General features: G+C 43.7%; 1 protein-coding gene across 1 annotated transcript in view; it reads right to left on the bottom strand.

Moving 5' to 3' along the window:
- Positions 1 to 5,351: 5,351 nt before the first annotated feature.
- Positions 5,352 to 13,262, bottom strand: part of T265_00330 (hypothetical protein) — a gene marked incomplete at both ends in the record, with an annotated part of 12,650 nt that continues 4,739 nt past the window's right edge. The window contains 2 exons of the mRNA XM_009164075.1: positions 5,352 to 5,818; positions 6,160 to 6,524. Of these exons, the coding sequence (XP_009162339.1) occupies positions 5,434 to 5,818; positions 6,160 to 6,524 (750 nt within the window). The remainder of the gene's footprint in view (positions 5,819 to 6,159; positions 6,525 to 13,262) is intronic.

The following is a 13,262-nucleotide window of genomic DNA, read 5'->3' as shown; positions in this document are numbered from 1 at the left end:
AGAAGCGCAGAAGTTGAATGCGACACTTCAGAGAAGTATGATACGGCTAAATGTTGCATTTAGGATAAGAGCAGTAGTAAAGAGCGGTTTGTATCAACTCTACTCTGTGTCACTCGGGACTCCAAAGGGGTTGATAGGTAGGCGAATCGCCTCATAGACATTCATCCAGGTTGTTCTCTAACGCCCCAAACCATAGGTTTTGTCTGGAAAACTTCGTCACTGTCTCACCCTACAGGAGGATAATGCAGAACACATCAGATAGGTTGATACAAGAGAGAATGTTTATAGTTCAGTGAACAAATCGACCGCTAAAGGTCTGGACTCCTCCAGCTTGAGTGTATGTCTCCTTCTGTGAGTGCGCAGGTGGAAGAGCGATTCTGACACAATATCATGATGCAACACGAGGTCATATCTATTCGGCAGTGGTACTGGAAAGAGAACAGACCAAGATCCTGACATCGCTCTGGAATCCACATGTCACGTGTTCAATTCACCTTTGTAGCACGGTGAACGAGTAACAGTCAGATGAGCTTCCCTCTCTTTGGAATGAGATCGATCGATGGCGGGACCAAAGCATGCGATATCCCGAGGCAAGTATCTTAGACATGCGATCTTTCGAAATCGAATCAAACGTGTATACCCTCATACCACGAGATTCTGCCGTTGCTTCAGTAGAAGGAATGTACGAATGGGTCTCATGGACATACTTATGGATTAATAACGAAATGTAAAAGTGTTCCACAGATGTTCAACTACACCCGTCTATTGTCCCGCACTACTCTTGTAACCTCGATGAATCTGGTGCCCCATTATCCCGTCACACACAGAGGTTGATCACTTATGGGGAATACTCGCTGGATATCTTGTCCGATAGGTTATTCAAATACAAACTGCATAGAAGTAGACACAACCTCACACATGAGGTACCCCATCACCAGCTGTACGGAAATTCAGCAGGCCGTTCGCCACGTAAAGAGTTACGGAAACGATTAATTTTTGGGTAGTTAGTTCCCGATTCAATGAATACGAGGGGTTTGACAATTGTTGAAGTACTGCTGGGTGTTTAGGTCCTACTGAAAAGTTCCGAACAAGTTATATTCAGTTCCGCATATCTAAAAGGATTGTATTGGGCCTTAATTCATAATCACTTTTAGATTTCTCGATAAAGTTTGGATACTCAACGGTGGTTTGCTAATTCTTATCCAATACTATAGTCAGACGAAGTGTACTCCGGAAGAGAACCCAAAATTCTACTCATAAACATTTACTCGTGTTCAGTCTAGACATTTGTGGAGCCGGACGATGGAAAAGTGGCTGATTTGTTGGATGAGGTGACTGTATATTGTCAGAGTTATCCTGCTTATCGGAGACGCATCACATTGAATTTTTCAGTGAGGCATTCAATTCGTGGAATGCCAGTCAGCAAAATCGTCCTGCTGTCGTAGCACAGGTTGAAAAATGATTGAGTAGAACTGAGTTTATTTTGCTCTACTGTTGAAAGTGTGTTGTGCAAATTTGTCAATTGTCAAGTAAGATTTCGTCCTGCAACCACCCCCTATCAATGCTGAAAAGCATAGCACTGCACAGCTTTATACTCATTGGGAATCATCAGCAGGGTGTATCTCACGAAAAAAAAACCACGAATTTACGAATCCGCGATCTCCCGGCTAATAGTTTGATCACTTAATCGTTCAGCCACGAGCAGCTGGAGAGAATGCAATATTCCGCACATAAAAAATTTAAAAACACCAGAAATCCTTATACGGGAGGAGAGTAACTTATTCACACCAACTCCCAATACGAGACACTGCTTCCACATTACAATTTTGGATAACCCTGTGGATAATCTTTTGTAGGACAATAACTTACACAGGGTCACTCTTCAAGTATCGGATTCAGTTCTGAATTTCACTATGAAATTCACCCTTAAAAACAACGAAACCATCCCACTCAAAAGATAACATAATCGGCGCCCACGAACAAATAAATTACTACCGTGGGATCATGAAACGAAAGCCCTTCCAACAAAAGCCACTTTTTGTCATCCTTAGGAGTAAGTCACTATGGAAGAGCGATTGTAGTTAAAGTAAACCCGAAGTAACCATCTCCAGTGGCCAGCGACATCGGTTACCAGTACGCGTTACCGGTAGCCGGCGACAGACAGTTATATTTATATTTTGTTTGTTTACGGCTATTTGTGAGACTTTTTACCTGGAGACCAGTTGTCCCATTTTATCAGTCGTATTGAAAAGATGTTGGCACAAAAAATCGCGTTCTTTGAGAAAGCTAACAAAGCAGGCTGAATTCAGACAGTCTTTTACAAATGGCTTTCAACTTTACATTTCAGCAAAGTTCGACTTATCCTTATCGTTCTGAGACGTATGAACGGAATATGCACCTTTCGAAGTTACAGTTCGCAGAACCTATTCTTGCTTCCATAAGCACCCTTGGTTCGACCTATCATAAAGTTTCTCAATAACTGTACTACCCAGACCCATATGGCATTGACGAAGGCGCAGGCGGCTTACCTAACACTGGTTACACTAACGCTCCATCAACTCATGAAGCGAGTAAGTGACGTTATTTCAGTTGTATCTGAAAAGCCGGTTCTTAGCCCCATGTATTGAGAAGCTAAGTGGAAATAAGAAAGATGACCCTACTAAGCTTTATAACAAAGTCAAGCCTAGGGAATGCCTCAATAAATATGTTACCCGCGTAATGTCAAGCTACATGTGCCGCGGGACATATTGATATATGTACCAAACTTGTTCGCGTTAATATTGATAGACACTGTTGTACGGGAATCACGCTCTGTATGTTGATTACTGTACCGGTCGGAGGAGTAGTCCTTCAACAGTACAACTTTTTTCGAACTGCTGCATAAAACGTCGCTATTAGGGAAGCAACCAGTCAGGCGGCAGACTGATTTGTTAACGAAAAAGCGTTCCGAAAAAAACAGATGCACGAGACATCATGTTACGGCTTAGACGCATCACCAGTTGGTCTAGTTGGACCTGTCACCTTCCTATCGGGTGCTTCCACAAACCTACACACACGATCTCTGTGTAACCAGACAAACTGAAATTGGCGTTCTGTTTGGATAGATAGTTACTACGCAGTCCAAACTCTGGCTCTGCAGACCGACACCTGATTATGACGTACACCGAGGAAGGGTTAATACGACTATGTGTCTTAACGTGCTGATGTAACGGCGTATACTACTGTGAAGCATGCAAGTAGCCCATTGTTCGCTCTCCAGTGTCGGCTCTCGTACCTGACGGAAGGTGAAGGTTAATATGGAGATTATGGAACCGTTGTGTTGCGTTCGTTTGCAATTGTCCAGAAAAGTTCAAGAAGACGCTTGGGAATGTCCACTTTTCAAAAACCATGCATATGGGATAACTACTTCCGTTTCCAATAGCTTGTAATCGCTTAGTCTGTGTTTGCCAATAGGTGACCACGCGGCTTTCCTCCCTTCACTGATATCAACTCCAAAGGTTTCATGGTTGCTTACTACCTTATTGCTCGAAATGAATGTAACAAGTGGGAGGTACATCAGAGAACCCACCACAACACAGAATTTGTGATCTTCGTAGAGAGGTAATGTAGTCAAAGTGTGTGGAAATTGTATTTGCTATTTACTTGTGAGTTTTCGACGTTCCATATCATTCGGAAAGTGGTCATTACAACAAGGTGAACAGCTTTGGAGAAGCATTCCATCACTATCTTGTTGTCTGTAGTGAAACAGACCATATAGTTCAGACCAAATGTAAATGGTAAAGATTTTCGATACGAGTAAATAAAAGAGCAGCAAGCTTATTAGGGTTTGATTTTGGGAAAGATGCGGCCAAATATACGCTGGCCTTCGAATGCATATATCTGGTCGCTCTAAACGGCTGGCGTTTGGATCCCCTCTGCTCGACATCCGAATGATCATTTTCAAAACGCCATGCACCAGATTTATAATACACCGCTACCTGTTCACAGCGATTTCTAAGAACAGAATAAGTCTGACTCGAATTGAGAGTTGGTTAGTACGACCATGTGTGCTAGGCTCTGATCAGAATCAAGCTTTATGGAGCTAAGATACAGAAGTCCTCTAGTGTGGAATCACTGCTGTACAGGACACGAAACTTGCCTTTCTCTACAAGTTTAGCTGGACATTAGCACCTCTAGTTAAACTGGCAGTTACTCAGTCTACCAGGTCAGAAAAACTGTGACCTGAAGTGAAGGTGTTCGGAGACAGAAGCAAAAAACGCTTAACACTGAAAGCCTCTATATGCGTACGACTGCGAGTACCTAAATGAGTGGAGCAGGGGGATTTGATGCGGCGAGGTACAACAAAATTAATCCGCATTACTGTGCAAACACATACTGTTGAGTTTGTAAAGCAAGTGACTGTTTTGTGTTCGAGTATTGCTACCGCCAAACTTGTGATATGAGAATGATCCAGAAGGTACCCTCACTATGACTGCATGCAAAAAAAAACTAGGATAAAAAGGCTAACAGAGGAATGGCACCAATTCCGGACTTCCAATTTTATTGGCTATAGGCGGAATCCGCTATAAAGGCAGTCCGTATTCACGGGTCTCACGGTACTCCAACATGCAATTTAATGGTTCTACTTACGTGTACGTTTGCGTAATCGTTAACTGACTTAGCCCAGCCGGTCGGTAAGTATTGAGAAATACAAATAAGATGTACTGTATTGTCACCACTCGCCAACACATACACTCATCAACTGTAACATGAACAAACTAGTCGCCTGGAAGAGATACTTAGTCATCGCACGCCCGTTTCGGATGACAGGCTCCGACCCATCTTGTTATGTGGTTACTCAACTTGTGTAAACTCGCTTATCTTCGTCGCATGGTACGACAGAACCTCGAGGGACGGCGTGCCAGTCAGTAAAGCCAGGGAGAAGATAGTAGCACTAAAGTCAGATCACCAAATTCAAGGAGAAACTACTGGGTCATAGATATTTCAAAACAAATTGAAATATTGGAAGAAAAATTTTGAAGACATTCTTCACTGGCTGCTTTTTTTGTGGAAGAACGACAAATATAGGAAGCCTGTGTGCAGCTCTACACCTTCGAGAAAGAAAAACGAAGAAGTTAGACGCATGGTATGAAAGCCTATGTGCGGAAGTAATGGAACTTTCCTTTCAGTCGGCCGAGTCATACAAATGTCGGCTTCACGCACCCAATTCGACAATTAAAAATTACGTACGAGTGCTCGCGTGAAATAGAAGCGTTGCACCCCTATTCACAAACAATAGTCTATTGCACACCTTGATGGTCAACAAGCTCGGCATAACTATCATAAGAACTCAAGAACACGAACTATTCAATAGCAAGTTTATTGAGGAAAGACAAAGAATTGTGAAATAAACTGGACAAGGGACGCATGAAACAAGCAAACATTATGGAGAGATTAGTTTATCATTTGAAGCCGCAGGCCCATTCGTTCGATTACATATTGGGGCATGCAAAATATCGGATTGATAGGCTTCAAACGTGTTTTGGCCAGAGATATTGCATCTGCCACAAACTCCTCAACATTAATTTCATCAATTGTCGTCAGGTCACCATTCTTGCCACAACCGTTGGGACAAGTGTGCGAGGAAGGATTATCATAGTGTGCAATCAAAGAAAGACCCGCAAGACCAAACAAAGTATGGAAAGGATCGGCAATATCACCAGGCCTATCCGCGATTCCCCCAGTTTCCGAATCTTGCGAAGCCAGTATGAAATGTGTCAACTTTTTCTCATCGATCCACGCAAGCCGTCCGAGGATCGTAAGACTAGCTAACGTCCACCTAGCGTGAAAATAAAGAAATGCATAGATAAATTCATGGGATTACTCAGTCATCCACGGAACCACTCACGACTATGAGAACTTCGGTTTTGTAGCAGAAAACGTTCCTATGCATGGCCAACAAAATTTGTCAAACACGAAGCGCCTCACATACTAGTGGCATACAGCTAAAATGAGGCATCGTCATTATAAATTCCAGCATTGGCTTGCTCATGTCAAGCTTATTTCGCAGAACAAACCCTAAAACAGAAATCATCATTACATCCCACTTGAGGCACACGATCAATTCAACACCGCAAATATAACTTAATTTGAAAGAAAATGCAACCATGACAAACGCACCATGAGTAGCAAACATCCGGCTTTTTCTCCGGTCGGCCATTCAATCCACCACTGGGCAATTGCCGTTCGGCCAACCACCAGGCTGCACGATCCAAATCTAGCCTTCGTAGTTCACGAAGAATAGCTAGAGCCCCTAGGACACAGTATGCCTGTCCGGCATGAGATTCGCTACCGGGCTTTGTACCGAACCCCCCATCGAGATTCTGACAACGCTCCAGGTAAGAAGCACAGGCTTCCACATTAAGGCGACCGGAGTCAGCGCATTCGTCCAAACGACCCATCAGATGTAGGGAAGCGATAGCGCAAAATGAGAAGCGGGTGTCGATTTCGCCCCATTGGTCACCACAGAAGCTACCGTCCGGTTGCTAAACAACAGGAAATAAGGCGAAAAATAATAAAGCATGCCATGTACCTAATAGAGTTAGTGAACGACTTTAAAAAAACATCCACGGGAATGACACCGTGCAATACCATTTAACCAAAACGATTCCGTACAACCTGCACCCATTGGGACTAGAACTTTGAGTCTAAGTGAAGCATCAAAGACACAAAACAGAGGAAGCCCTATGAGACCGATTTGGTGCACGCAGCACTCCACCCACAACAAACTAGCAAGGTTGTTATTGAATATTTAAAAGCCAACTCGTGAACTGACACACAGTATGTTCAATATGCCTTCATAAGCTACATCTGGACCCCGTATCGGTGAGTACTGAGAAAACGTATTCCACTGACTGTAACTCCCTATTCACCAGCATCCCAGTTCACTATACAGCACACTACCTGTATGATTTTGTCACAGGAAAATAGCTGTATATATGCAGAATGGTGGCATAACAACGCGTAGGCCATTTATCAGGTTTTTCTGGGGATGTCTGAACGCCCACTATCTAAATACACCGAAAGTCAACGTGGACTAGTCAGTAACTTCAATCTTCAAGTTTTATTCCAAGAAGTTACACGAGAGAATAGTGCGCACTTTACTCACGCACGTAGCTCTTCCTCCCTTCAGGGAAAGGGGAGAATTTTTAACACAGACGTTACAGTCAGTTAGTTTCTCCAAGAAATTTACTGCTGTTGGCAGCAAACAGTTCACACAGTCGAAAGGAAACATTTTTTGTCAAGCTACACAGCTAAAGAGCGACTATTTACCTACAACTGCGAGACGTAAATTGCGGCTTGCAGTTGTCGTACTTATCTAACAGTAAAACGATCTGCTTCACCAACGAGATAAATGAACCTAAGCGCCTCAACACAACGTGCCCAAAGTTTACCTCACACGTCGCGCATCAGTTCGCCTGCAACTGAAATCTACAGCGTCAAAAGAGAGCGCAGATTCTGTAAATGTGCTTCAAAATATGTGCCTCGCTGCTTGAGTCAAGTGACCGATCGAAATATGGGACCAAGGCAAGCCGATGACCACGTGACGGAACAAAGTGCGTCAGTGTCACTAAGCCAAATCTGCTACGGCCTGAGTTCCTAACCCGGGAAAACGACATTTGCAAAGGCAACCGATTTGGGCGATGAGTGCTTTCAAGCCTTGCAGTATCATAGACTGGTGGCCCCCTGATTCTTTCGTACTTGGCATGTGACTGCGGAGAGCGGAACCCAGAAAAACAAACGGTCGGCTGCCATACCAAAGAGGCCTATGGTGTGAGAGATTTATTTTTCTTTGACACCATCTGGTGTGCATCAGCAGTACTGATAGAATGCAAATCTGCCAATCCATCCCCTGCTTGATCATCGTGTATCCTAGATATTTCTAGAGCTGACTAATTCTGTTTCATGAAATAGTTGTCAGGACATAATTACTGTCCCCACCTGATCCGTCTGACGCTTTCGAGGCACTGATCGTCGAAAACAGCTTTCGTATATCCCCTACGTGCAGCACCCATGACTCTAATATGTAAAACAGGGTGAATCACATCGCAACAATGCACACACTATTCTCGACAGCTAAACTGATGTCCCAGCTGCGACACACAGCAGCGGTTGGCCAGCGTCCTCTAGATTCGAGAGTTGATTTTATCTTCGGCCAGTCCGTCGGGACCTATTCAGCTGCCCAAACGGGTCAATTTATCCACCATATTGATGAATTCATACGCAACCATGAGGTACGGATGTGATGCTGTGATGTTTGTGTGAAGCTCACGCTGAACCATGAAATAGAATGACTACAGTAAGTTAAAATCGGTAAATGTGATCAGATGCTCAAATCTCAAACACACAAGCGCATTCGTTTTCATCCGTACCCACCAGGTGCGTGCAGAGGTCTGCATTTTCAGGGATCTGATCGAAGAACAGTCATACGGTGAGTGTACTCAGTGTTAGTGAGCGAATGTCGAGGACTTGCGATCCCAGCGTTCGTGCAGATGAATAAAATCCGACAACGAAGCTGAAAAAAGACAGGATAGCCTCGCCTGATACCGCTAGGTGTGAAGACCTCGGACAAACCTTTTTCACATACTTATACGCGTTCACGCAACAAAAACCCGAAAGGAACTTTTTCAAACTCCAGAACCTGTCTGACGATGGAAGAAGCTAAAAGCAACATTTAATCAAAGAAAATCGATCACCGTTGATCGTAAGAAGTAATGTTGTAATCCGAGAACTTAGCACAACTAAATAAACTAACGAAAAGGATCGTGGACTGGTAGATAGTTGCGCTGTTTGTATCAAGCAACATGCAACCAGTGACTTCATGCAGAGGCCGGCAAACATTTTCAGCCGTCAGCCGGAAGGAAAACTGAGCCAAGTTAACCGACGGGAGCCCAATGCAACGTCATCGTTTGTAACTACCAGTGGCTGTTTTTGGTCTGCTGCGTTACCATCTGCACCGTTAGAGGATGTGTTAAAGGTGTATTGATATACAACCAACGGACACACGACTTAAAACCTCTACCACTGCGACCGGGGCCGATCGGTACTGCCAACCGTCGTTTTAATGGAGTTTTTTTACCGTGTCAGCATGATAGAGTTGACTTACGAATTTTCGTACGCAAAGTGTCAATACATGCGAAAGATAACCAGCTAAATGTCTCATTTGGAGTTCACCAGGCATTATAAAACTCACTAAATCTGAGCAACCGAGCATAAGTGCAATAAGCCAACGGATCACACCCTTCAACGGCCCACTGATGATCTTATCCCGCCAAGTCATGAAACATTCGCAACCGAATCGTCCAGGACAGCGAACGGACCAACGACCAGAACCGGTTGTCGTTCCCTGATACCTGCTCAGGAACAAGCTCCAACGATTGTAAAGTGCTCGTCACACTAGTGTACCCATCAGTTGACAAAAAGCACCATATCAACTTTTCAATTGTAAGTTATCCGTAACATTGTTTTCGATACTGTGTCGTGGCGTCCTTGTAATAACTTTTTTAGAGGTTTTAATTTTCTTCGATCATCTCAATCGTTTTCATGTCTACGTTTGGGTGTCTTGGCAGTATCTTAGTCGACGTACAACTAGGAAATGCAAAAATGCAAATAGTTTCATGATACATCGACCTTTATTCGATGTGGCCGATCAAGTCACTTTAAGTGTAGCATTCAGCTGGGACGGCGAGCGAAAACAGAACACGAATACTCTTGAAACTCTTTTTTTTGTTGCACTGGTCAAAAAGCAGACAAACTGACGATTGTCATTCCCCGACAAAAGTGCCTTGTGCTTCCTCAGATTCTTCAAAGTCTTGGAAACGCACATTCTCAACAAACAACAAAGGCTTCGCTGTGGTGCCGTACCGGTGTACAGCAGCCGTGCAACTCGAAAGAAGCACAGGGGCTGAGACACTGAGAGGAGCAATAGAAAAGCCACGAACCCTCGGGTCAGTAGTCTCGTGCTTGGACCGATGAGTTGTCTCGGTCTCTTTCAGTCTCAAATGTTCTTTAGAGGTAAGATGCTCCCAGGACTGACTTATATAGGGTATAGGGAGTTTTGAAATAAGACTCCACTCCTTCCCCTCCTTTTCCCTTTACTAAGGCATTCCTCATCCACGGCTATGTCAATTAGCTATTGCTATTCAATACCAATGTACTGTGGTCCATAATAATGATACATTTTCATGAAGGCGAAAAACTGACTTTCTAACTGCTTGGTGCTTCTGTATGACACGTTATCTTCTAGGGATATGTGTACAGACGTGCAAGTGACACCGCTGGTTAAGGCCACCTCCGAGACTCAGCGGTCAAAGTTGCCTGAAACCAAGGTTGCCTGGGCTCGTGTTTGCCTGGTTCGATGTTACCATGGTCTTATCATCTGACAGCACCGTGATGTATCCTGTAGATAGAAAGACCAATGGAGTGCACCAGCATGGGAAGCATTATGGCTTGAATATTGCACAGTTGGTAAGGGTTAGATAGCTTGGACTATGAATCGCACATATGCCTGAAATGGTTTTCTCCTTTCAAACTGGAAAAATGAGCACATCTAGTTCGGTGCACCCAAATATGATGCGTTGATGCCTTCTAATCATTACCAGTCCATTCGTGACGTTAGATTTTGCCGTACATAAGACGAAGGTTCGAAATTCCGGTAAATCGCCAAGGTAGGGATGGATAGGAAGGATAATATCAAAACAGTGTCTTCAATTTAGTCCTAGCTGAATGGATATGACTTGTGAAATCTAGACTTTTCCGGACAACTGACTAATAATGGCGTCCATACAATTCCACAGCCATCATTTTTGTCCTTTTGCCCCTTTGAGATCTTCTGAAGGTGAAATTCAGCACAAGCATGTATTTTGTTTTAACTATATGTAGAGGTTCAATAATTCGCGCTCGCATCACTCTCATTTGAACAATCCTTCTACTGCCCTGGTGCGACTATTCTCTTGAATCCATACCAAACAGAAGAAGCACTGGATTCGAGTTTCGCTCTTCTTAGAGCCCAGCAGCAGCATATTCTTGACCGTGCCACTGTTTGAACTACAGGCGAGGCGAGTGTTTTCTAACCACTCTATCAGCGCACGCTGAATGCACATGAATTCTCAATTCTGAACAGGCTATTGTGTTCACGCTAGAGCGATGTGATTGGTTCGCCCGGCGCCCAGACGAGGACCCAGTAACTATCTTGGTTGTGTCGATCTAAGGTTACAGTTATGGAATTTCTGAGTGACAGCAGTCTATATAACTGTCGCATCAGAATGATGCACGCCGATTATCCGTTTCTGTCAAACGAGTCATTATGAAAAAGCCTTTCTTGTTAGTTAGCCAGAGCCCAATAAGAATAATACGATAACACCATGCAATAAAAGCCGGTTACAGCCACTGCTGTCGGAACCGTTCGAGTGGTTGCTCCGAAAAGAGAGAGGACGAGGAAATCACAGTGCTCCTTCGTGAGCAAGAGGTAAATTCGAAGTTCATCCTACAAGTTTAGAGCAGGGAGTGTGATTGGTAGGATGGAGACTGTTGCATACTAAGAAGATAATATCTTCTGTAAAAGACAACGAAAATTCGACAACATCGACCACGCAATGGCCGCTGTGTCATAGAATGGGATGTGTCAATTCTTCAACATCTTACCCAATTTGATCCCAATCAATACTGAGCTATCGATGTCGATTCATCGCGTTCTTCGGCCTCACTTCCTTTTACTCAGTACTGTCGCTTAGTACAGTAACCCCTGTTGAGGAAACGCTTTTCAGGGGCTTGGCAAACTTCATTAATTCGAAAGGCTAGAATCTTCGCTTCCACCGATTAAAATCGTTTTTGCCGCAGCAAATGAACTGCCTCAGTGAATCTTGATAACCGAAAAGCGAAATACAGGAGCTGGGCGAGGTATCCAACTTCCACTAAACTAAGCGACATGCCAAACTTACGTATCCAATCAACTGATGTTTAGATGGTAAAACTTGTCACTTCGAATGTGCGCACCGTAGACGTCGGGTAGGTAGTGAACTTCCTCCCACTGAAGCAAAGACATTAGGTCACTCAACTTAAGCATTCAGCTAAAACCTGAATGGGCATGTTAACAGGATGAGTGAAGAATAGACTTTCAGCTGGCCAAAGCAAAGGAACAAGGTTATACTCGAACTACGTATACATAAGCTACGGATGCCTAAAGTTGAAGCTGCTAGTCCCCCACTGAAGCGGAAGTACAATGTCAGCCATTCGCCAATAGGATCGTAAAGCACCCCGGAACGAACATATTCAGTGAGAGGACAAGAACTCACCCATCCGGTCGATTATTACCCTGAATTCTAAACAAGTGCCCATCTGACAGGACTCCATGATCGATATACGTCACAGCGGGGCCTTGGTTCGCGATTGAATCCATAACTGAGTGCACGAATGAACATATAACCGAGAATCAAAGAGTGTGGTCAGCTTGTCGTTTCCTAAACCTGTGGTAGCGGATTAATCCACATTTCCCCACCTGTAGCTTCGGCAGCTAGTTCCCCAAATTTTGGACTGGACAATTGTAGACGTTGGGACGTGGTAACCTCCCTCTTAAATGAGATATCTAAATGATCAAAGGATATGAATCTGAATTTATATCGTAAATAAGTTCTCCTTACAGTATATTTCACGTTGTGATGTGGGTCAAATTTGGCTTAGTGAAGATATCATGTGGCATAAATCTCTAGGTTTATCATGAGGCTGTTTGTTGACAGGGTGTTAGGAGGCACTCCTCCTACGAACATATTGCTCACATTTCTCTCTCTATATTTCAGCCTTTCATTGGACTGTTTGTTCCATTCCATTCTTGATTCTTCGAATCTCGATATTGGCTGTTCAGTTGCTGCAGTATAATTTCCTCAAGGCCTTTTGTCTTCTCAATTTCGTGTGTAACTGACAAGGTTGATTGACTGATTAGTAGAGAACATAACACTGGCGACGGGAACCCTTCACGAACCCAGGAATGTCAATTTCAGCTGAGGATTTTAAATCAATCCTTCAACAACAACAAGCGCAATTTGAACAATCGCAATTGCGACTTATCCAGTCTCTCACTCAAGTCATCAATCTCCAAACTTCAGTTTCATCTCAAAGTGGTAGTTCACTATCCTTTGCGGATTCCATTGCTGCAACTATAACTGAATTTCACTATGAGCCAGCATCTGGTCTCACCTTTGATTCGTGGTACAGCCGTTGGGAGGATA

Source organism: Opisthorchis viverrini, assembly GCF_000715545.1.
Source record: "Opisthorchis viverrini unplaced genomic scaffold opera_v5_3, whole genome shotgun sequence".
Taxonomy (NCBI): Eukaryota; Metazoa; Platyhelminthes; class Trematoda; order Opisthorchiida; family Opisthorchiidae; genus Opisthorchis; species Opisthorchis viverrini.
Note: the sequence above shows the minus strand (reverse complement) of the source record. Positions and strands in the feature narration are given on the sequence as shown.